Source organism: Lemur catta, chromosome 2, assembly GCF_020740605.2.
Source record: "Lemur catta isolate mLemCat1 chromosome 2, mLemCat1.pri, whole genome shotgun sequence".
In the NCBI taxonomy this organism is placed as follows: domain Eukaryota; kingdom Metazoa; phylum Chordata; class Mammalia; order Primates; family Lemuridae; genus Lemur; species Lemur catta.
Genome location: NC_059129.1, coordinates 63,496,548 through 63,516,115, shown reverse-complemented (window position 1 = coordinate 63,516,115; position 19,568 = coordinate 63,496,548). Strand labels below are relative to the sequence as shown.

At 39.0% G+C, this 19,568-nt stretch overlaps 1 protein-coding gene across 2 annotated transcripts in view; it reads left to right on the top strand.

Annotated features, from left to right (window-relative positions):
• The first annotated feature begins 405 nt into the window (after nt 1-405).
• Nucleotides 406-19,568, top strand: part of DST (dystonin) — a 441,573-nt gene continuing 422,410 nt past the window's right edge. For both annotated transcript variants that reach the window (XM_045543787.1, XM_045543786.1), the window contains exons 1-2: nt 406-619; nt 1,212-1,246. In XM_045543787.1, the coding sequence (XP_045399743.1) occupies nt 439-619; nt 1,212-1,246 (216 nt within the window). In that variant the 5' untranslated portion in view covers nt 406-438. The remainder of the gene's footprint in view (nt 620-1,211; nt 1,247-19,568) is intronic.

The window sequence follows — 19,568 nt, the reverse complement described above, 5'->3', positions numbered from 1 at the left end:
GCCCCGCCCCACGTGCGCCGGGCTCCGGGGATGCTGAGGCTGACGGCGGCCACAGGACGATGCGGTGGGCCCGAGCGGTCGCGGCGGCGGCGCTGCTCCTCCCCGCTCGCCGCGTCCCCGGCGGGGCTGCGCCCGGGGGCTGCGCACGGACGGGGGCGGGGGCGCCTGGGGAGGGCGGGGGAGGCTCCCCGCCGCCAAGTCGCCGCCTCGTCGCTGTCTGCTGAGTCATGGCCAGCGCTCCCCGCAGCCCGGGATCACTCGCGTAGCGCGGCTGGCGCGGGGTGCGCAGCCATTGGGCCGGGCGCGGGGCCGCGAGCGGCGGGCATGACGCGCTGAGCCGCGCTCGCCCGTGCCCGCCGTCCCGGCGTGCGCCCCGCGCGGTGCCTGCGCCGCCGCCCGCCAGCCCCGCCGCCGTGTCGCCCCCGCCTCGCCCGCACCATGATCGCCGCGGCTTTCCTCGTCTTGCTGAGACCCTACAGCATCCAATGTGCCCTCTTCCTCTTGTTGCTTCTGCTGGGCACTATCGCCACCATCGTCTTCTTCTGCTGCTGGCACCGCAAGCTCCAGAAGGGGAGGCATCCGATGAAATCGGTCTTTTCGGGTCGCTCTAGAAGCCGAGGTAAGACACGCCGCCACGGGCTTCTTCGGGCCAGGAGGGGCGTTTAAGCCGATTTGGAGAGTGAAGCGCCGCTCGCTCCCTTCTCCGCTGCCGCCCCTGTCCCCGCCGTTGCCCACTCCCCAAGCTGGGCACGCATGTTTGCTTAACGCCCCTTGCCCCGGTGGCCCTCACCCCCGCCCTGCAGCCCCCCGGGTTGGGGGACCCGCGGCGACGCGGAGGGCAGGGAGGGGAGGGACGAACTCAAATTGTCGGTGCCCGTTTGCCAAAGCCCTGAGGGCAATTCCAGCGTCGTCTGGGGCTGCGGCAGCCTCGCCTTCGCCCGTCCTTCGCTGGAGCTTGGGGGCTAGAAAGTAAGGCAGGGAGAGTTCGGGGCTCCCCAACTCCCCCAGAACTTTCCCGGCAACTTCTCGCGGAGAAGTCACCCGGAGACGGGTGGCCCGGCAGTCCCCTCCCTCCCCCACGAGGTTCCCACCACAGGCGAGGCGTCCGGACTGCGCCTCTCCGACCCTCGTCTCCTAGGTAAGTCGTGAGTAATTCGGTAGGTGAGGAACAGGGAGTTAAACGAAGCCTTATTCTTCTCTTTTCTCCTCAGATGCTGTTATGAGATCGCACCACTTTCGTTCTGAGGTAATTTATTTAGCGCGCACGCTCAAGGTCAGAAGAAGTTCTCTTTCCTGAGTACCAATATTAATCATATGCGTGTTAAGAATCCAGTAGGACATTGAATGGCGAGCAGGCTGTCCCCAAGCCGCAAGTGACACGTTTCTTTTTAAGTGATTCCATATTAGTGCTTAGCGCAGGGTTTTAGTGAATTTCTTGTGCAGTGGAGCAGCTGTACAAGAGGGGGAACGGCAGCCCCTAAAAGCGCTGCAGACCTCAGAAAACATAGTCACGGGGTTGATACCAGCTTAGTTTACAATCTGTAATTTGCCGGTGGAAGCCTTTTCTGGGTGCTGTCAACTGACTGTGGTTGTGTGCACTTGGGTAAACGAAGAGGTTAGTGCAGAACACTTTGCTCCACATGCATTTTATTTTAGATTTTTCAAGTTTACATTCCTATTCTCTCATAAAGCTCTCCATGTTTTACTGGGGATCATCTGATGATTTTTGCAGAGTGATGATGATGTATGCTTAAATGCTTATGCTAGTGACCACTCTTAAATGGGGACTGAACCTCCAGAGCAGGCAACCCAATCACTGTGCCCAGGTGAAGCTGCTGTAGAAGGAGCTCCAATGAAGATTTAAGGAAAATAAAAGACACAAGCTCTCCCTGACCCAGCATTTTTTTAGGAGTTCTCGGGCCAACTCCCACGTAGCATAATTCGTGTAAGGTAATTTTCCCTCTTTCTTGGGAAAGTTGCACATAGCTGGGATTGGAGGTTGCTGCTTGATACAGTTTACTCATCTTAGCAAAGACTTCATAGTTTCACACCCTGCATTTACCTGAAGCTATTTCACCAGTTAATCAGATGTTTTATTGCACCCTAATGTTTGATTGGGTTCTACTTGCTTGAAAGCTTTAACTGCATTATTATAATATCATTATAATGTCACACCATGAGTAATCCTACTGCATATAGTGCTGGAGAGTGAAAACTCTGTGCTCAATTTAGGATTCTTGAGAAAGTAAGTTAACCAGTCAGATAATCAGAGGTTCCGTTCCTGGCTTTACATTAACTGTGTGTGTGGTGCTGGAAAACTCTCTTAACTTCTGGGCACCTCAGTTTCTCCATCTGTAAAATAGGGCCAATAGTACTTTGCAGGATCATGGGGAGTGGGGGTGGGGAATTATAAGAAATTATGTAAAAAAAAACCCCTCACTTAGTTCATAGTAGGTATTCAGTACTTGGTAGCTATCATTATATTTTGTAAAATTGAATTTTAAAATGTATAAAAATAAAAGATGTGTTTGCAAATTTTCAAGTCTTTATTAAATTAATTAAGTTTATGGAAAACAACAAACCATATCTACTATAAAGCAACAGTTTTTGAATATATGATTAATTCAATAGAACAACTCATTTAGATATAACAGAAAGTAAATAATGGTCAGGGTGCAAACATCAAAATGTAGGATTTTGATTTTAAAAAGAGATTGGCAGTTCCACACACATAAATGATAGAACCGTAATAATAACTCTATTATGGATTATTATACTAGCCAACAGGAATTTCAGCTAAAGCACAAACAGAAAAAAAAAATGATACAGGACTATGTCTTGTTTAGTTACCTCTCAGTTGAATGTTTGTCCTGAGCTTGCATTTGGTTAGGAGAGCTGGGGGCAGTTGTTTAATGCTTTAACTCATTCACAAGATTTCTGATACAGTTTGACGTCTTTGTGTGTATTTGATATTGGCCTTGGATATTGGCTACTAGACTGTGAGCTCCTTGAGGGCAGGGACCATGTGTCTTGTTTAGGGCTGTATCCCCACTGAGCCAGTGCCTTGTTTATAGTGTGCTATTAATAAATGTTTACTGAATGAATGAATGAAAAAAATCTCTTGGTGGTTGGTAGTTACTGTAACTGGCAAGTAGAACTGAAAGCTGGGTAGAAAAGAAAAATGCATATTCTTAGGACATCAGAACTGAGAGCTGGGTAGAAAAGAAAAATGGGTATTCTTAGGACATCGCTTAGAAATCAACATTTGCTGAATCTCAACTCTTATTTGATCTTTACAGGCTGTTAAAAATTTCCCTGGAGTTTATACTAAAAATGTAAGTCACTAGTTAAAACAAAATGGATTTGATTAGAATATTTTTTTGTGAGAAAATTAAGTACAATATTAGCTTAATAATTTGTTGATAGGGTACCCATCAAAAGGCTCCTTTGGTAAATTATTCAAAGAATGTTGTTTTATAAGTGCAAATCCTGAGACTGTGTTGCATGAGAATGTCATATTTCATCGGTGCTTTGTTTATATAAATAAAACATTTTCCCTTAAGGAAAACATAGGGAATTTTTTTTTCTTTTCTCTATCAGGATGCAAGATTTTCTCCTTGAGAAATACCTCTGAATTTTCTTGGATTCTAGCATATTTAAAAAAATAGAATTTGAGTGACATGATGGATTTTCTTGTGGCTTTTTAGGAACAGCTACTGTAAAATAATTATCAAAGAAAATTCTTAGATTTTCTGACAAGTTTTAATCATATTGAACTAAGAAGTTAGTACTTTCTGTCCCTCATTCCAATCTCAATAAATAGATAATTTGCTTCCACCATTTCTATAGTGGTCAAATGAGGAAAATGAGTTTAGGATCTGCTGACTCACTTTGAAATATGAAAGAGCTTCAGGAAAGCCCCTGAACAGAAGAAGAAGTTTGGTGAACACTTTGACACTTTCCTTGTCCAGTTGGACAGGAAGTTTTAGCCAGTTCCCTGTCAGGTAGTCAGAGAAAGAATTCTCCAAGAGGAATAACCATGGAATCAGGACTCAGTTTGTTGTGGGTAAGTTCTGTAGTCTGGAAAAATGTCATCTCTCTCATCTGAGGAGCTGCAGCTTTTTTTCTTCTCTCTAAGTGTATAATAAAGACATTATTTTCTTCCTCATGAAGCTAGAAATAAATAATATAGATGGTTATAAGATGTTTTGGAACCATATAACCAACAACCCTTTTTATTGTCACATACTTGCAAACTTTATTGGCTTTTTAATTGTCCTCTAAATTTTAATAATAGCGTATAAGAATGTGAAATTATTAATCCATCTAGCACAGCCTGAACAGTGTAACCCCATTTCGCTGATAGATTAAAAAAACACAATTAGAAACACATGTTTTGTGTATGCATACAAAAAACTTACCAGTGAGGTTTCTGTTCTAAACAGCTAGTGAAAAGAAGTGATTTCACATTGATGTAGGACACAGTTTAGAAACCAAGTGTTCATTCTGGTTTCTAGAATTCTGACATCTAAGAAGTGTACTTTTCCTGAGGATTAATAATGTTTTATGCTGAAACTTTAAACAGTGGTAGACTGTTACCCCACCTCTCTATGGTGAAAGGCAGTGACAATGCTGATTTTAAGGAAATTTCAGAAAGTAATATGGGTAATTGAGGTACCATTAGATTATAAGAAAGAGTCTTGGGAGTACTTCAGTAGAATAAAGACAATTATAATGCCCTTTGAGAATACCCAGAGTGAATAGTGGTAAATGATCCCTATTCATCAGCTCAGTGGAATAAGGAAAGCCTTGTTTGATAGAAGGAAGGGGAAGAGCGTGTTTTTTATCTATCAGGATTTGAGTAAATGTCTTCACTTCCCATTTCAGGCAAAGGAATCAAAAGAGTTAAGCAGTTCCCGAAGAGTCACATAGCAAGATAAAGACTGAGTAAGACAAGAATTCCCCAGCTACGTTTTGTCTGTCCTGTAGTGTTTAAATGTGTCTTTCACAGGCCAGAGAATAATATGCCCAAAATTTTCACTGAAAGAGAGAAATTTAATTGAGTTTTTAGTGGACATTTCTTATAAAATGGAATAAGTAAATCCTTTAATTTTTTTTTCAGTGATTATCCAAATTACCATAGATGAAACAGTAGTCCTCTTATCCTCATCATGTTTCCAGAGTATCTCTGTACCAAAGCATGGGAGAACGGTCAGCAGAATAACCACATTTCACAGCTTCTCATTAAATTTGCATCTTTCATTAAGAATCACCCAATTTAGTGGATTAGGGAAAATGATAGTTTATTATCGAGCTATTCTTTATAATTAAGTTATATTAATATTTATAAATTTCTTTGTCTAGATAGATAAATTCTAGGTCTAAATTAATTTATACTAATTAAGTCATTCATAAGTTGTAACATAATGTAGCATTCATTTAGCTTCACCTAATTATTTTTAAAATGAACATATTTATTTTTTTTTTCTGTACGAGCTACCGTGTTAGACACTAGGGCTAACAAAAGGTCTGAGATACAGCCGCTGCCCTTGGTAATTGACTTCTAGGTCACTCCCAATATCAGTGCTGAAACTGTATAGTTACTGGTTTCTTCTGTTACGGTAACTGAACTGCTGCACTGTTTCCAACTATGAATCACAAATGTGATGAGAGCATCAGAGGCTGTAGTGTACAAGTGAACAGCTAATACACATGTAAAAAAGACAAATTCATCCTTTTCACAGAGCTTATTACACCGGAGTGAACACTGTCATATAATTAACCCTTACTTTAGTTACATGGTGACAAAACAGAATTGCTGAAAGAAAAAAAAAAAAAAGGAAGAAAAAACTTCCACTTTTTGTTTTCATGCAACCAAGTCAATTAAATGCAACCTAGATTAAAATTGAAACAAGAGCTTTTCCAGAGAAGTTTGAGTCTTTGTCTAACGTTAAGGGTCAAGAATGACTCTCTTTGAAATTGGGATTGCAAAATAGAACTAGGGTAATAACAGTTACTGGTATAATGAAATGAGTATAGGAATGGGAGCTCAAAATTGTGGTTTGGATTCTAGCTCTGCCATTCAATAACTGTATCACCTTGGTCAAGTCTTTCTTACAGTCTCTGAGACATTTTATGTTCTCACTGGCAACATGAGGATGATCTCTGAAGCCCCTTTCAGAAGTAATAGGCCATGTTTCTATGTACAAAGCATCATGCTGAAATGGCATCATGGAAAACATGATCCCTGCCTTCTAGGAGCTCAAGGCACTTAAAGCAAAAAATATAACTAGCAAAAATACCAAATAAAAATTATGTATAGAAAAGGAATGGTTGGAATAGTGGTGGTGAAAAGATTGCTTCTAGCTGGGGTGATCAGAGAAGGCTTCCAAGAGGAGTTAATATTTATGCTGAAGGATGAAGGTTGTATAGTAACTACAGTAGTCCCCTCTTAGCCAAGGTTTCACTTTCCATGATTTACCCATGGGCAACTGTGGTCTGAAAATAGTAAATGGAAACTTCTAGAAATAAACAGTTCATAAGTTTGGAATTGCGTGCCATTCTGAGTAGTGTGATAAAATCTCTATCTGTCCTGCTCCATCCCACTCTGTCCTGACCAGGATGTGAATCAGCCCTTTGTCCGGCATATCCACGCTGTCTGCCCTGGTTAGTCACTTAGTAGCTGCCTCAGGTATCAGATCCACTGTTTCTGTATCGCAGTACTTGTGTTCAAGTAACCCTTATTTTACTTAATAATGGCTCCAAAGTGCAGGAGTAGTGCAGTGATCCTGGCAATTTCGATGTGCCAAAGAGAAGACAAAAAGTGCTTCCTTGAAGTGAAAAGGTGAAAGTTCTCAACTTAATAAGGAAAGAAAAAAAATGGTATGCTGAGGTTTGCTAAGAGCTATAGTAAGAAAGAGTCTTCTATCCACGGCATTGTGAAGACAGAAAAAGAAATTCTTGTTAGTTTTGTTGTCGCATTTCAAACTGCAAAAGTTAGGGCCGTAGTGCATGATAAGTGCTTAGTCAAGATGGAAAAGGCATTAAATTTGTAGATGGAAGACATGTACAGGACACGTATTCTGATTAACAGCAACGTGTTGCACCAGATTTACTTCATCTTAATTAAATTAAGCATCACAGGTATGTGTGTATAGGAAAAAACATAGTATATATAGGGTTTGTCTGTGGTTTCAGGCATTCACTGGGGTCTTGGAATGGATTACTCATGAATTAGTGGGGACTGTGGTACCTGGGTAGATTGAAAAGGAATGAGAGTAAACCTCCCAGGAAGGCAGAATAGACAAAGATTTAGGAAAGCACATGCCTGTTTTCAGAGCTCAGTGTACACCAGTATGATTAGAGCAAAAGGTTCTTGAGATTGTCTACAGGAATATAGAGCTGGAAATGTTAGTAGGTGCTAGCTGCAATAAATAATTTTTGTATACTGCTTGACAGTTGACAAAAAGGCTTTGACATAACATTATCTTACTGAGCACCTTAGGAAGACACCTGCTATTAGCCCTCTCAAGAGAAGCAAAAAAATCACCTTTTGATTTCTTTTCCAGCAACTATAATAAAACAGGCCAATCACTCTCTTACTCTCTGTTGCAGAGGGCCTGAGAAAATGACCAGTTTTAGGCCTTTCTGGTCACTCTGAGGCTGAGCTTACGAAGGATACCATGTTTTTGAGGTCCAAGGACCAGGTGTCATTGGGTTATATTTTGACTGCAGACACCGTTTGTCCAGGGGTTTGTGGCAACCTGTTCATGTGTTTAGTGTGGTCATTACAAATCCTAATGCAAAGTGTAATAAATTTGCAGGTGATTCATCATGTACAAGACCATTTTTATTGGCTACAAAATATATTACAGATTTTAAAAGTATTTGAAATGTGTAGAATGACTTTTCAACTTCTTCCTTGAAAATTCCTCTCCCACAATAATTATTCTAAATGTTTACCCCACTTCAGATCCTTAAACCTACTCTCTTACCCTCAGCCAGTGACCTTTGTCTCCTAACTCACAGAGAACATTAATGCTTCAAGTAATAGCTCCTTAAACTTCTTGTGCCTACAAACTAACTGACGTCTTAACTTCCTCTCTCAGTCCAATGGAAAATTCTTCTGTCCTCCATACTGATATTTTATGCTTATGTGGTGAATTCCTTTCTTCCTGTCTCTTGGGTGATTTTCCATTAGTCATCCCCTCCTCTCCTTTATCATCAATTTCTCCCTCTCTGCTGGCTCCATTCCCTGGCATATAAACATCATACATGCTGCCTGTTGAAAACAATAACAACAGCACAACACTCCTCTGTACCAACAGCTCTTCTCTTGGTAAGAAAAGTTTCCTGAAAAAGATCCTTCATTTGTCACCCCCTATTCCTTACCTCTTATTTACTCCTTAACATAATCTGGCTTCTGATGCTGCTATTTAAAATTACTCACACTTAGCTCATCAGTGGTTTCCAAATTGCTAAATTGAATGTTTCAGTCTTTAACTTAATTGATCTATCTAGTATTTAATACTGTTGGCCATTGATTACTTCTTAAAACTTTCATCCTGGTATTTGGATGACACTCCCTTAATCTCTCCCACTCCCTTTTCCTGGCCCTGGCCGTCTCTGTTTCTGTACTGGCTCCTCTTCCTACTTATAGGTTGATATTCCCTATCTTGGGCCTATTTTTTTTAAAAAAACAGCTTTATTATGATATAATTTATATACCATAAAGTTCACTCATTTAAAGTATATAATGAAGGGGTGTTTAGCATTAATATACTCACAAGGTTTTACAACCATCACCACAGTTTAATTTTAGAACATTTTCGTCACCCCAAATAGAAACCCATACCTATTAGCAATTACTCCCCATTCCCCTCCCTCTTTTACCCTTGAACTCTAGGCAGCCACTAATGTACTTTTTGTCTTCATAGATTTGCTGGGCCTCATTTTTGCCTGTCCAGGTTTTAAAATGTGGAATCTCACCATACTTACTGTTTTAGTTTACCCCCTATGTAATGGTTACTCCGAAATCTGTATCTAGAATTTAGACCTCACTTTTTTTTTATTTTATTTTTTGTAGAGATAGGGTCTTGCGAACTGCTGGCCTCAAACAATCCTCCTGCCTTGGCCTCCCAAAGCACTAGGATTACAGGCATTAAGCCACTGTGCCCAGCCCCAGACCTTGCTCTTGACCTCTAGATCCAGAAGGTCAACTGTGTTTTTGTCATTTTCACATAGATGTCTCATAGGTATCTCAAAGTGAACATTTCTAAAACTGAATTTATCAATCCTTTCCCATATGCCCCCATTTTGGAGAATGACACTACATTTATCTCGTCCCCCTACTGCCTGCGGTCACTCCAACAAGACGTATAGAAGATATAACTGTTTCCTCATCCTTGCTGCTCTATTTGTTTTCTCCTTCTGCCTTCTTTACTATCCCGATTGCTATTTCCTTGCCATAAGCCTCTGAACAATTCTCTCTGCACCCCCCTCCCCAGTCCATCCACATTAATTTAATAAGGATCATTTCAGAATACAAATTAATTATTAAAAGTTGTATCAGTCATGGAGACCTTTCAGATTCAAGTAATAGAAAACCCAACTTAGAATGAGTTATTAACAAACAGGGATTTATATTCTGTCATAGCAAGAAGTCTAGAGATGGCTGCAGATTTCCCTTGAGCAGTTCTATTGTGCCGTTGCTGGTATCCTTGGGATAGTCTTGTTCTTTTCCTCGTGGTTGCAGGATGGCTGACACAGTTCCAGACATCACTCCCAAATCAAAGGAAGGAAGGAGGGGAAGGGGCAGAGCCAGCCACGGATATTTATCAGAAAATCAGTATCTTTGCCAGGAGCCTTTTCAGTTAGATTTCTACTCAACTGTCACTGGTTAGAACTGTCACAAGGTCATCTCTCACTGCAAAGAAAGCTTGGGATAGGAGCTTTTATCTTTCCTAGCCTCTGTAGTAGAGGTAGGCAAAGAAGAAAGAGTTGAGTAAACCATATTCCTTAATGTTGCCCTACTTAAAATCCTTCAGTAGCTTCCCACTTCTTTCAAGATAACAAAGTTCATCCTTCTTAAAATAACATCAAAGGGATCCTTGTACTCTTGTCCTTGTGAAAGGTCTAGTCTACCATTTGTCCATACTTGTAATTCTCCAATGGACCATGACTTTTTAGGATTATTGTTTTTGTCTATGTTATCTCCAACTGAGAAAGCCTCTTTTTCTTCCTTTCCTTTCTTTTCCCACCCTCCCCCCTTCCATAAAAGCAAAAATACTTAAGCACACAAGGCTAACTCTTGTTCTTTCTTCTAAACCCAGTTCATAGGTTATCTCCCTCAGGAAACTTTTTTGACTCTCTCTTCATAATAAAAATGGAGTTTTTTGTTATTGTGAGAATATTAAAGGCAGTGTATATTCCCAGTTCTTGGCTTAGTATCTGGCACATAGTGAAGCTTAGTAAATGTTGGATAAATGAATGAATATTTGAAATTTTCTACAAGTCAGTTTAATTCTCAATTCTTATGGATTTTGTAATTTTCCAAATATCCTGTATTCCTTTTAAGAGGAAAGAGGCAGGTGCCTTTCACTTTTTATTTTAGACATACAGTTATACTTTATTTATGCCTTACCCTGCGTTTACTTTGAGGATATACAGATTCAGACACTTTAAAAAATGAGTTGATATTTTTTTATTGAAGAGATTTTCATACTTTGATCTGAGAGTTTGAATACAAGTTTAATATTTAATGTTTTTATTTCAATTTGTAATCTACAAAATCCATATAAATATATTCTTAATTATCTTATAACCAATTTACCTGATAACCAGGATTGTCATCCAATTCCGATTCCTGAATTTATATTTTGTTTACAATCACATTGGTGCCAAGTGATGTTGCTTTAACTGTCATGAACTTAAGAGGAAAGAGGCTGGGCAATTTTTACATGTAATTTATGCATTCAAGCCAGATGAGGGCCAAATGGTGTGCTTTGGTAATCTGTTAAACTAAGTTTGAGAAATGTGGTGGTATATTTGTGTGAAGGGCATCAGAAATGGCAAATATCAAGGTAAATATAAAATACCATTTTATTTCTCTTAATTTCTTTAAAATACATATAATTGTTTAAAACACAAATTATAACATTGTCTCATGGGGTTTATAATGTATATAGATGTTTGACAACTTTAGTGTAAAGAATGGCAAGGGAGTAAATGGACTCTTTATAGGATTATAAAGTTTCTACATTTTATATGAAGTGGAAATTAACATGGGTAAAATGAAAAGTTAAGGATGCATATTTTAATCCCCAGAGCAACCAATAAAAAACAAATGCAAAGCAGGGATAAACCCAAATAGAATTCTAAAACATAACCAAATGATTTGAAGAATGCAGGAAAGAGGGAATATAGAAACAAAAACCCAAAAGAGACATACTGAAAATAAATAATGAAATTGTAGACCTGAATCAACCATATCAATAACTACATTAAATATTACTGGGCTAAACACTCCAACTATGAGACAGAGATTATCGGAATGGATAAACAGCAGGGCCTGACTATATGCTATTTACAAGAGATGCACTTTGGGTGAATGGATGGAAAAATATAAGTGATGCAAACAATAAACAGAAGAATAGAGTGGCTATATTAATATCAGTTAAAATAGATGTCAAGGCAGATAATAATATTAACAGAGAAAAAGAGGGATGTTCCATCATGATGAAAAGGTCAATCATTCAGTAAGACATAATCATAAATACATACGCACCTAATACAGACCCTCAAAATGTATAAAGTAAACATTTCAAACATAAATGGAGAATTGGACCATGCTGTAGTCATAGTTGATGATCAACAAAGTTTATAAACATCGCTGTCAGCAATTGATAGAACATCCACACAGAAAATCGGGAAAGATGTAGGTAAAGATCTAAACAACCCTATCAACTGTCTTGACCTGATATTTATGGAACACCATACTACCATGACTAATTTACAAAGACAGACTATATTGTGGGCCAGAAAGCATGTCAATAAATTTAAACGATTAAAATAACACAGATTATATAGGAATCAGTAATAATATCTCTAGGAAAACCTCAAATATTTGTAAATTAAATAAAATGCTTTTAAATAATTCACATATCAAAAAAGAAACCATAAAGGAAATTAGAAAATATTTTGAACTGAGTGATAATGAAAACAAAGTTGTGGGGTGCAGTCAAAGCAGTGTTCAGAGGAGAACATATAGTTTTAACTGTTTATCTTAGAAAAGAAGAAAAGTCTAAAATCAATTAAGAAAGTTTCAACCTTAAGAAACTAGGGGAAAAGAAAAAGCGAAGTAAACACAAAGTAAGTCGAAAGAAGGAAATAATAAAGAAAAGAGCAGGCATGGATGTAATAGAGAAATGACATAATAGAAAAAAACAAAACCACAGGTTAGTTCTTTGAAAAGATCAACAAAGTTCATAAACTTCTAGCTAGACTGATCAAATCACTGGTATAACAAATAAAAGAGAGGTTATAATTATAGAACCCTCAGACTTTGAAAGGGTAAGAGAATATGCTATACAACTTTATGCCCACAAAATCGACAACTTAGATGAAATGGATTTTTTTTTTAAGAGATGGGCTCAGGCTGTAGTGCAGTGGTACATTCATAGCTCACTACTGTCTTTAAACCCTGGGCTCAAACAGTTCTCCCACTTTGGCCTCCTGAGTAGCTGGGACTACAGGAGTGTGCCACCATGCCCGGCTTTAAAAAAATTTTTTTTTGTAGAGACAGCATCTCACTGTTTCTCAGGCTGATCTCAAACTCCTGGCCTCAAGCATTCCTCCCACCTCGGCCTCTCATGAAATGGAAAATTTTTTTGAAAAATATAACTTATCAAAATTGACACAAGATGTCAATACTAAGATGGCTTAGTTGAACTAAGTTGAAAATAGTTCTTTACCGTGGAGTCCCCTGAAAGAATCTTGTGGATCCTTGAAAGAGTTTTGTGGACCCCAGGGTTTGTGGACCACACTTTGAGAATTACTGCTTTAGATGGATGCAGTTTATTGTCTCTTATATCTCAGTAAAGTTGGAAAAAAATACATACATATATATATATATATATATATATATATACACGGAGACTATATATGTGTGCATGTGTGAGTATATATATATGTACACACACACATATATATATACACACATATACACACACACACACACGGAGACTATGGGAATTTATTTTCCTTTAAAAAGTTTCTATCACTTTAAGTGTATAAAACACTGCCTGACAGTATATCTAAGACTGTGGCATTTTGATAGTATGATTGAAAAAAGTTTTGTCATCCCATTTCTTATAGACTTATTTATATAATTTATTTCTAAGACAAGGTCTTGCTCTGTTGCCCAGGCTGGAGTGCAGTGGCATCATCATAGCTCACTCTAATCTCTAATTCCAGGGCTAAAGTGATCCTCCTGCCTCAGCCTCCATAGTAGCTGGAACTACAGGCACATGCCACCATGCCTGGCTAATTTTTTAAATCTTTTGTAGAGATGGGGTCTTGCTATGTTGCCCAGGCTGGTCTTGAACTCCTGGCCTCAAGTGATCCTCCTGCCTTGGCCTCCTAAAGTGTAAAGATTACAGACAAGAACCACTGTGCCCTGCCTTATTTATATAATTTTTTATTGGAAGAGTCATCTGTATACATCTATAAAAGTAAAATAAATTTATAAAATAAATGCAATAACAATGAAAATGGTTTGACTAATTAGTAAGGACAGTGGAAAATTTGTAAGGAAAGCTGCCCTAGATATAAGGGGAACTTTCTAAGCTTTCTGTAAATAACTTTTCTTATTTATTTATCTATACCTATCTATAGCTATTTATTTATCCATCAACCCATCTCTTTGTCCATCCATCCATCCAATCCTTCCTTCCTTCTTGATTGTATTTCATCCAAGAACTGCTTTAACTCCAAGATCTTGAATTCTGAAATATCCTTCTCTGATCACACATCCTTCTGCCTCTGCACCTCATCATGAGCTTCTAATGAGTTTCTTCCTTACCTCCATCATGACCTAAATCTTCCCAGCCTGTCAGGACCTTCTGATTTAACTTCATTTGCCATTCTGCTCGGTATAGACCCTTAGATCAACTGTATAGAGAAACTTTCACTGTTATTTTTACTTCACTCATAGAATTAGTTCTGCCACATTGGCTTTGCCAACTCCCAGACTTGGATGAACCTCTCTGACTGTTTTCGATTTTTGTGCCTAGAAGGCCTATCCTTATTGGACAGTTTCACAAAACCCATCCATTTGGTTTATTGTGTTATCCAGCAGTCATCACTGGTCTTTTGTAGTGGTATCAATTAGCTTCTTTTTTTGCAACAAGCCACTTAAAACTTAGTGGCTTAGACATTAATCATTTAGCTCAAAATTCTGTGGGTTGGCAATTTGGGTTGTGCCCAGCTGGTCTGAGTCAGGCTTGGCTCATCACAGCTGGAACTCACTCATGTGTCTTTGGTCAGCTTCTGGCTGACTCACAGTTTTCCTGCACATGGTTTCTCCTCTTCCAGTGAGCTAACTCAGGTTGGTTCACATGTGGTTAGATTAGGGTTCCAAATGCAGCAAGAGTAGATGTGCACAAGGCCTCTTGAGGTCTAGGTTCTGGGCTTCTACAGTGTCCCTGCTAATGTTTGGCCAAAGCAAGTCACAGGGAGTGGGGACACAGAGTCATGATAGGAGCTGTTTTATAGTATTGTGGCCACTTTTGCAACTACCATAGGTAATCTTTTGATTTATTTCTGGTTTGCTACCTTCTACTATCCCCAAAACACTCATTGTAAGCTTTTGTTTTCCCTGGATAGTCTTTTCCAATTTTTTGGCTTTCATATATGTGAAAATTACTTCTGCCTGAAATTTCTAGGCCTTAGTTTTTCAAAAATTGAGGTATAATTTGCAATTTTGGAATATTTCCATCACCCCAAAAGATTTTTCATGCCTGTTTGCAGTCAGTCCCTGTTCCAACACCCAGCCCCATTCAACCACTCATCTGCTTTCACTATCTATAGATTTGCCTTTTCTGGACATTGCATGTAAGTGGACATTGCATGTAGTCTTTTATGTCCAACTTCTTTCAGGTAGCTTAGTGTTTTTGAGGTTCATTCATGCTGTAGCATGCTTCAGTAGTTTATTCATTTTTACCGCTGAATAGTATTTCATGCTGTGAATATACTATGGCTTTCCATTGACCAGTTGATGAACATTGAAGTTTACCCCCAATGTTTAGCTGTTATACATAATGATTCTATGAATATCTGCTTAAAACCATTGCATGGACATTTATTTTTTTTCTTGGGCGTATAAGAGTAGAATTTCTACACTGTATGGTAACTTTAATTTTTTTAAAGAAATTATCAAATTATTTTCCAAAATGTCTGTGCAATTTAGTATTACTGCCAGCAGTGTATGTGGAGTCCAATTTCTCCACATCCTTGGCAATACTTGTTATTGTCTGTCTTTTTGATTATAACTATTCTAGTGTGTCGACAGTGGTCTCTCTGTAGTATTAATTTGCATGTACCTAATAACTAATGATGTTGAGCATCTTTTCATGTGCTTTCTAGCTGTTCATATAAGTAACTTCTTTAGTGTCTTCTCATTGGGTTTAAGAGTTCTTTATACATTCCGGATACAAGTCCTTTAACAGATAGATGATATGCAAATATTGTCTTATGGTCTGTGGTTTGTCTTATCATTTACTTAACGGTGTCTTTTTAAATGCAAAAATTTAAAAATTTTAGTAAGACCAATATATCAGTTATTTTCCTTTTTGGATTGTGCTTTTGGTGTCATATCTAAGAACTCTGCCTCATCCAAGGTCATAAAAGTTTTCTCCTACTTTTTTTCTAGAAATTTTAATTTTGGTTGTTATATTTAGTCTGTGATTAATTTTGAGATTTTTTTCTATTTTCTGAGTTTATGAATTACTGGTATTAATTCTTTTAAAATACTTAAAAGAGTTCACCAGTGAAGCCATTTGGGGCTGCTGTTTTCTTTGTGGGAAGATTTTAAGTTATGAATTCAATTTCTTTATTTTATTTTTATTTTTATTTTTATTTATTTTTGGGACAAGGTCTTGCAGTATTGTCTGGATTAGAGTGCAGTGGCGTCAATCATAGCTCGCTGCAACCTCAAACTCCTGGGCTCAAGTGATCCTCCTGCCTCATCCTCCCTAGTGTCTGGGACTACAGTCTCACGCCACCATGTTCAGCTAATTTTTGTATTTTTTGTAGAGATGGAGGTTTCACTATGTTGCTCAGGCTGGTCTGGAACTCCTGGCTTCCAGGAATCCTCCTGCCTTGGCCTCCCAATGTGCTAGGATTGTAGACATGAGCCATTGAGCCTAGTCCAATTTCTTTACTTTTTATATGCCTATTTGGATTTTTTTTCTTCTTGAGTCATTTTGGTAATTTGCATCTTTTTAGGAATTGTTCATTTCATCCAAGTTGTCTAATTTCTTGGCCTAAAGTTGCTTATTTTATTCCCTTTTACTCCTTTTAATTTCTGTAGGGTTGGTAGTACTTGCACATTCCCTTTTTGTTCATCTAGTTGGAAAGTTGGAGCTTTGTTATGCTGTTCTGTTGCACACTTCTGTGACTGTGCTCATGCCCAGGGCCAAGTGGCAGGAAGATAAAGACAGAACAAAGTGATAGGAGTTTGCCCTGCTCTCTTAGGATGAGAGAGGAAGTTTTGGTCCCTGTGTGTTTCTTTTGGGATTTCTGATAATTGCTGTCTGTAGGATTGCTTAGGGGCTTGGGCTTGAGAGAGCTCAGAGAAGGAAAAAAACGGGGGATTTCTGTATTTTCTCTGAGTCTTAAGTGTTCCCTTTCTCACTCTGCTAGCCAGAATTAGGGAGCTTCTCCTGGGGTTCTCTCTATATGACTCCCAGTACCCACTTTTGGGTTTCAGGCTGCACTGATGCATTGCATTCAGTCTGGGGGAATACTGGAGGTCAAAAATGGCAAACCCACCACTGGCTTGAGGTACTTTGAATTCTAGCCTTTTTACTTCAATCTGCCTGCTACTCTTTACTTTTCAGAATCCTCAAATAGCTGCTCAATACATTCCATTCAGTTTTCTAGCTGTGTTCAGTGGCACGCATGCTTATTCTATTTTATTGTAACTGGAACCACAATCTGTTTTTAATTAGTTTATCCTCCAGCCACCTCAAGCCCATGGCTTTCTTTTATTTATTTACCATTTGGGAAATCCTGTAGCATTCTCACATTTAGTAAGATGATGTTGGTAGAGATGTGTATGGCTATGTATAACTCATTGAAACCCTGAAGATTCCATTTATTTTATCATTGTACAAGATTTTTAGGAATCAAACTCAACGTGTTTTTCATTAGGAAAAGTTTCTTTTCTGTTTTTTTTTTTTCCAGTTTCATTATTCTCTACTTTTTCTGAGTTTCCTTCCAAATTTTGGTCTCGAATTCCTGACTTCAAAGCGATCCTCCCGCTTCGGCCTCCCCCCAAAAATGCTAGGATTACAGGTGTGAGCCACTCCAACTGCTGCTCTCCCTCCAACTTCTGAAAAGGAATTAGGTTGAGATTTAAGAACTATCTTCAGATTTTAGAGAAAATAATATTTCATCATGTTTACTGATGAACTTACAAAGAGAGTAGAACTCTCACATTAAGAAGTAATTAACCAGCTGGGCGCGGTGGCTCATGGCTGTAATCCTAGCACTCTGGGAGGCCGAGGCGGGTGGATCGCTCGAGGTCAGGAGTTCGAGACCAGCCTCAGCAAGAGCGAGACCCTGTCTCTACTAAAAATAGAAAGAAATTATCTGGCCAACTAAAATATATATAGAAAAAATTAGCCGGGCATGGTGGTGCATGACTGTAGTCCCAGCTACTCGGGAGGCTGAGGCAGGAGGATTGCCTGAGCCCAGGAGTTTGAGGTTGCTGTGAGCTAGGCTGACGGCACGGCACTCTAGCCAAGGTGACAGAGTGAAACTTTGCCTCAAGAAAAAAAAAAAAAAAGAAGTAATTAACCAGTAGACCATTAACAAGTTTTAAATAACTAACTGACCAACTCTGAGAGAATCATTAAAGAAACATAAAGTAAGTAAATTCCTGCTACTACCCACTCTGCAGTGAGCTACATGGAGGAGGCAGCAGGCATTTGTGCTAATGTCAGACTGATCTAGAGTATAACTGCGTCTTGTTTTGAAAACTGTTATAGGACATCCCACAGTGAACCTCCAAATTTAGTAAAATTTCTGTTTTTTTTTGAGTGATACATTACAAATAGAAATTTAAAATTTTGCAAATTAAATCATAATGAGGCCTAATATCTACTGTTCTGAAGTCTTCTGCAGGATTTTAAGTTTGGAGGGTATTCTGAAAGTCTGATGAGAGAGCTATGGATCAGTATCATTTCTGAAAATCTCTACCAGGTGAAAATCTGTCCTGGGAAATGCTTCTGTTTTCATTGTGGTTCAGGTGTGGGATATTATAAGAATGTTCTATAAATTACCTGTGATATGCAGAGTAATAGTAATTCACAGAGTCATCTCTAATCCACAGTCTACACATTCCAGCTCAGATCTTTTCCCTTTCAGGGCCAGGGACTCCAGGTTTGTTTGTTTTAATAGTGAAGAAGTGCATATTCAGGAAACAAATGGGGCTACAGAAACTCCCTTGGGAGATGTGTCTCAGCCTTCTCTATGCGACAGTGACTGGACCACATGAATTGAATTGAAAGATATTATAGGGATCCATAGCATACTAGCTATGGCAAAATGGAAGCTTCGTTCATTCACCATGCGTTCATTCATCAATAAATACCTATAATCTAACATGCACAGAGCATCTTCAATTTCCCTATGTTCCTGCTCTACCCTCTGTGCCTGGCTGGACATACGGTCTTTCTATCTCTCAAATACTTTTTAGAATCTATTCATCTTGTATAGAAAAGAGAGAATAAAAGGAAGTTGAGTGATAAGAGAATAAAAAGAAGTCAAATGATTTGTGCAGTATTTAAGTTGGAAAAACAAGTAATTAAGTGGTTTATATTAGTTCTTAAAATGATAGTGAATGGGAGCAGGATGATTTTAGGCTCTTCTGAAAATAGTGAGATCCCATCCTGCCCCACATCCTGCCCTGGAGATGACCTAGTTATAGGGAAATGATAATAGGTGCCATTTTCTGAGAGCTTCCTTTGTACCACGCATCTTTCCTTATGTTCTATCTCATTTAATTATCACTTGCCCAAGGTCTCATGGTTCCCAGGGCTGAAATTCAAACCCTGGTCCTCTTGTCTACACAGCCAGTGCTCAGAACCACCTAGAAGCAGAAAAGTGGGGCTGAATTACATGTAGCTGAACTGGCATTTGCCTTCTCCACATGTGGTAGGGATCAATGTCATTCACATTCTTTAATGTTGAAAGCTCAGAATAACCTTTGAGCTTGCTCTTCAGGATTTAGAGGCAGCAGTAATTGCCATCTGAAAGCAGGGTAGGACTCAAATGGGATCAAGTTT